This window comes from Chrysochloris asiatica, unplaced genomic scaffold (assembly GCF_000296735.1).
Source record: "Chrysochloris asiatica unplaced genomic scaffold, ChrAsi1.0 scaffold00193, whole genome shotgun sequence".
In the NCBI taxonomy this organism is placed as follows: Eukaryota; Metazoa; Chordata; class Mammalia; order Afrosoricida; family Chrysochloridae; genus Chrysochloris; species Chrysochloris asiatica.
Genome location: NW_006408711.1, coordinates 5,663,207 through 5,669,577, shown reverse-complemented (window position 1 = coordinate 5,669,577; position 6,371 = coordinate 5,663,207). Strand labels below are relative to the sequence as shown.

Sequence of the window (6,371 nt, the reverse complement as noted above, 5' to 3'; positions counted from 1 at the left end):
TTTATGATTAAGGCAACTCCAGTTCTCTTCAATTTGTCAATCCCTGCATAGAAAACCATGTGATTGACAGATTCAGTATGGGTAATACTAGTCCATTTCAGGTCAGTAATGTCTGGGATATCAATGTTTATGCATTGCATTTCACTTTTTACAATTTCCAATATTTTTAGATTCACATTTCATACATTTCCTGTTCCAATTATTAATGGATGTTTATAACTGTTAATGGATCTATTCATTTTGAGTTGTGTTCCATCAGTAAATGAAGGTTCCAAGGGATTTACTTCATTAGTGTCATCACAGTCAACTCTACGTTTAGGAAGCAGCTCTTTCCCAGTCGTGTTTTGAGTGTCTTCCAACCTGAGGGGCTCATCTTCCTGCACTACATCTGACAATATTCTTGTATTTTTCATCATGTTTCAGTATTCAATAATATGTTGCTGGCATTGTTCCACTGCTAGTCATAATTTCTTCAGTGATTATATATTTGGAACTAGTCTGTCTCTCTTTCTTCCTACTCATACTGGGACCCTACATATAGTTTTCAAGAAGTGAGTGGTGGGTTTAAATTTTCTCTCTCATACTTTAGACATATTATAGGAGGGACCAGTCTCTGGAGATGTATATCATGCTTATCCTACAGTATCAAACCAGACCATTAAGTTTAAACAATACATTTATTATTGTTGTTATTGTTAAGAGCCAATTGAGTCGGTACTGATTCATAGAGACCCTATGTACAACAGAATGAAACACTGCCTGATCCTGGGTCAACCTCACAATCATTGCTACTAAATAAGTTTAATATATATTAAAATCCAAACATCAAACCTGTTGCCATCCATTTGATTCTAAAAAATTGCAAACTCATATGTTGCAGAGTAGAAGAACTGCACTCTATAGGATTATTATAACCATGACCTTTCAGAAGTAGATCAAGAAAGTCTTTTCTCCCAGATGTCTCTGGGTAGGTTTGAACTTTCATTCTTTCAGTTAATAGTCATATGTTTCACCATGTGCATCACACCCAGAGATTCCCAGTATTAAGAAGATTTAAATATAGAATAAAAATTTTTAATTGAAGATTTTTCAGAGATTTAGAAACTACTATAAGACACAAGAGTAATGGATTTGGGAAGAACTTAATTCTAGAACTATAAACTATAAATGTCAAAGCTGAAATGAAAGTTTTCATGAACAGATTAATGCCAGGTGAAGTGAGAATTACTGGATGATGTATGACAAGTAAATATTTAACAAGAATCACACGTGCAAAAAAAGGATATAAAATAAGGAAAAAAGCTAAAAGATATGAATATAAAAAATATATATAAGCAAAAACTATTAGAAGTCATCACAAGCAGACTTCTCCAAGAAATTAATTCAAAATGGTTCAACTCCAGAATGAAGCTCAGAGATACAGTAAAGAAAGAAGAAAACAGAAAAAGGTAACTATGTGTATAATGGTAAATAGGAGTCTTGGTGTGGTGTCGTGGGTTAATATGCTAGATCACAAGGTTGTTTGAACTGCAAGGTTGGCAGTTCAAGCTCACCAGCTGTTCCTCAGAAAACTATACAATGTTGCTATGATTCAGAACCAGCTTGATAGCACTTAACAATAACAATGCATATTTTAAGATAAAGTATTAATAAAATAATTCTATGAATTTAAATATAAAAAGGATGAAAGTATACAAAAACAGTTCAAAGGTCTGCAAGGCCCTTGTAATAATTAAGAATATAGTAAAAGTACCTACAAACATCAAAATTTCATAACTGAAATTTATATGTGATAATCAGTAAAAAACAACAAAAAGTGTTCATCTATAAAGTTAATAGAAAAACAAATGAAATAATGAAAAATTAACTGCTCAAAACAAAGAAATAGATATTAAACTCAGAATATGGATTTAAAAGCCCAATTAAAACATATAGATTATCAATACAAAGACATAAAGGATGAGTTGCCTAGAAAAAGCTATGAGAGTACAGTTTTTATATTAAGCCAGTTTTTTTGTTCTTTCTAATAAGCAACAGATGTTGACTGTTATTTTCATTTGTACTTTGCTATGTTGTTTTTCACACAGAAGGCTATATGTTAGCAATAATAGTTGGTATTACATTTGAAAAATTCTTTTATCATGGATTGATTGAATGTATACAGAGCAGATCAGTTTTCTATTTAACAATTCATACATATTTTGTTTCATGTCATAGATTGTTATCCCCACAATGTGACATCATTTACCCTACTTCCTGCTAGTGTTTCCTGTTTCCATTACTCCATCCTTCCTAATCCTTCTGAACTTTAACAACTGATAACAAGGCACCATCATCAAGTTCTTCTGGTCTCAGGGTCTGATGTTTACATGATCTATTAGTCTATTAGAGTAATAAATATTGCAATAAATATTTGTAGCATTTCCCAGGAAGAGAGAGGTCACAGATGAAAAGTTGTCCTAACTGGAAGAACTGTACCCTGGACATTTTAAACCCTGAATTGTAACATGCTAACTTCTCTACTAACTCCATAACTGTGAGTGTGATGTCTGATGTTCTCTGTGGCCAATGCAAAGAATTAAGAAACCCAGCTGAGTAAGTAGAGTGGGCTGTGGGAGGAATGGTTGCTAACAGATTTTACAACTAATAAAAGCAGTGCTGGAGTCCTGGTGTGGTGCTGTGGGTTCATGTGCCAGACTGCAAAGCTGTTTGAACTACAAGGTTGGCAGGTGAAGATCAACAGCTGCTTCTTGGAAACCCTATACAGAGTCATTATGGGTCGGAATCAACTTGACAGCACTTAACAACAACAACAACAACATACTTATCTAATGAAAATACTTATGACATTGTAGCTACCCTTTTCATATCATGTATGGCAATTGAATGCAATACTGAAAGCAATTACTTAACTACATGAATAAATTTAGAAAACAGATACCAGGCCAACTCAATGGAAGAGATCCATATTTATGCAATTTCCAAAGTAAGGTTATCCAACAAATTGTATAAATTATGGAACTATATCAGTAACATCACACAGGAGTAAAATACTGCTGCATATCATTCAAACAAAATATTGACATCATTTATCTCAATTTATTTGGAGTCAAAATAAATGTTTATGGAAGAATAAAATGACAAATTGAACTGAACAAAACTGCTTCAAAGACCATTTTGAAGTATTAAACAGCAAAGATATCACCTTGAAGACTAACATGTGCCTGACCCAAGCCATGATATTTTTCAAGGGTCATATAGCCATGCAAAAGCTAGACATTAAATAAGAAAGTCTGGAGATGAATTCATACTTTTGAATTATGGTATTGGAAGAATACTGAGTACATCCTGGCCTGCCAGAAGAGCAAACAAACCTGTATGTTCAAACAGACTTAGTCTCACATACTTTGGACATGCTATCAGGAGGGGAGGGGCCAGTCACTGGAAAAGGACATTATGCTTGGTAATACAGAGGGTCCATGAAAAAGGAAGACCCTCAATGAGATGAATTAACATAGTAACTGCAACAATAGGCTCAAACAGAGAAACAGTATGTTAATGGTGTGGGACTGGGCAATGTTTCTTTCTCTTATGCATAGAACAACTAGGAATCAAAACCAATTCTGTGGCAACTAACAATGATTAACTTATAAAATAAACAGTAAGACAAAACCATACTGAAATAGTTACATAGTAAGCAACTTACCTATATACAAAGAAGATTTGTGTGTGGGTACAGATTCATCAATAAAAGCTGTTCCTAGAGTGTAGAGAGGAGTTCCTCCTACTCCCAGCAACAGTTGTCCCAAGATGAAGACATACAAGTAGTTAGAAAGCAAAGATGTTGAAGGGTTACAACTAGTGTTGTTCCTCGTGGCTAAGCAAGTATCTTTAGATAAAAAAGGAGAGGGGAAAGAAAGATTAAAATTGAGGACTGAATAGAAAATACAGCTAGTAATTTAACTATGCATCTTACAAAATATAATCACAAATTATAACCTTCTGTACTCCTTGCAATCCATTTGAAATATATATATATTACTTAAGAAAACTTACAAAATGTAACCATGTCAAAATACATAAATGGAGAACAAAACTGAGAAACATTAAATGAAAATTGACTACTTATGAAAACAGCATATTTGAAACAAGTGGTGCCAGGAGAGCAGAAGTTTTTCATATTAAGAATAAGAAAACTAGTTTTTGCTTCTTTCAAATACAGAAATACAATAGACCACCATAGTGAATTTATCAATCACACCTTGAAAACATTTAAAGTGTACTTAGATTATAGGATTGTTGTTGTTGTTTAGGATATAAGGATATTTTGGGCAAAATAGTTATTTCCAGTATTCACTAATGTGCATATATTTTAAAGCTACAGCTGAATTTTTGTAAAGCTCAGACATTTTATTAAATTTCTTTTTAGAAAGCAATTTCTGAATCTGTATGATATACTTTCGGATATAGTCTAGGAAAAAAATAGTTATATTGTAAGATTTTATCAAACGTTTTCTTTTAAATGTTCTATCCAATGCAAAGTCTAGCCATCACAGCAAATACTTAGTTTGTAAACTCATCTGATAATTTTAATAAACTGAGATACTTATTAGGTCACTCATTTTTTCAGTTTGCCATACTGTGGTGGCTTGTATGTTGCTGTCATGCTGAAAGATATGCCACCGGTATTTTTTTTTTTTTTTTTTTTAAGTTTTTATTGTGAAATATGTGGGTTTGCATGGGAAAACATCAGTTTTACATTCATCCTATCATATTTTATTTCATTGCAATTATTACAATCACCTCCATGTATCACCAAACAATCAAAGGGTACACCCCACAGGCCTGCTCCCCGGCCATCAGCACACAGCCCCTTTCCCTCCATGAGCCCAGTGTCCCCAGCCACTCCATCTGTCCATGTCATTGTCTCTGCCTCCATTTCTGTCATCACTGCTTCTCTGGATAGGATGACGCACTCCGCTCTTCTCCCTTGATCGTCCCAGGGACCTCTGCTCCTGGACTGCAAAATCAATCACTACCTTCCTTTTGTTATAAAACATCTACCCCTACATTGCTGACCCTCACAGTCAGTCCTGATAGCAATTATTCACTGTTGTACCACAAGAGTCCTATCCCCATCTCCTTTCATTAGCCCCATCCCAACATATTGGAAACCATTCAGTGAAGATTTACCTTCACCCGCCCCATCTGGAACTAAGTTCCCTCTTGAAAACATGTAAGCCAGTCAATTTTTGCCTTTGAAGCCCCGCAATTTTGAGTAGCCAATGTCTAAGTTGCCCACTCTGTCAACCCTGTGTACCAAGGGAATGGGAGTGATCCTCACTGTAGAGATTTGTTCCCTTTTTTGAGCTACTACATCCATAAATATAGGTTGCCACCGGTATTTTAAACAACAGCAGGGATATCCATTATGGACAGGTTTCAGTGGAGTTCCCAGACTAAGAAAGCCTAGAAAGGAGGTGAGATGGAATCACTTCTAAATGGTTAGTCACTAGATATATTATGATTATCAGCAGAACGTTATCAGGTACTGCAGCTTGGGTTGTAAGGCACTCAAAATAGGACTGAGGAAGAGGTACCTCCTCAAAGCCAAGTTGTTCTTAATGACTGAAATAGAGCAAGACATTTGAGACCTTCATTTTCTGTTGAGGCACAATTCAAAATGTGAGGAAACAAATACAAACATTATTAATAACCCAAATGCAGGAAGTTTGATTTTCTTTTAAAGCTCAAACTTTTTATAAATTTATTTTTTGTAACTAATTTCTAAATCTCTATAATTTTCTTTAGAATGTCATCAAATGAGATGATGAAGTAAAAAGAGCTGAACAGGAGATTTTAAAGTGTAACTATAAAATTAAAATTAATTCTTTCAGTAAGTATTATAATGAAATGTGCAAAGTCTTGGAATTAGAAAACCAAAGAAAAGAGAAGACTCAGCATTTCTCGAGCTAAAAGAATTGAAGAAAACCTTCAAGCCTTGACGTAAAATACTGAAGGGAGTTCTGGTGAGGCACTATGGGGTAAAGCACTGCACAGGAAGTTAGGTTTGGACCATAAGGCCGGTAGTTCACACTCACCAGCAACTCCTTGAAAACTCAGAGTCACTATAAGTCAGAAATTACTGAATGGCATGTGAAAACAACAACATGAACAAAATATGAACTGTTTCAGAAAGCATCAAAAGATAATGGAAGGGGGTGGCGGGGTTTGATGGCAGCTAGGGTAGTGGTGCAGTGAAGTTCACCGGCAGCCATACCACAGAACACCAGGCAAAGCAGATCCAGGCAGAGCTCCAAAACTCAGAACCACATAGCTAGGAATATTTTTAAAGTGAAGGCTTATAGCTA

General features: G+C 34.9%; 1 protein-coding gene across 1 annotated transcript in view; it reads right to left on the bottom strand.

Moving 5' to 3' along the window:
• The window catches only part of LOC102823146 (solute carrier organic anion transporter family member 4C1-like), a 122,823-nt gene that overhangs the window by 55,243 nt on the left and 61,209 nt on the right, over positions 1-6,371 (bottom strand). Inside the window, exon 3 of the mRNA XM_006872316.1 lies at positions 3,707-3,889. Within this exon, the coding sequence (XP_006872378.1) occupies positions 3,707-3,889 (183 nt within the window). The remainder of the gene's footprint in view (positions 1-3,706; positions 3,890-6,371) is intronic.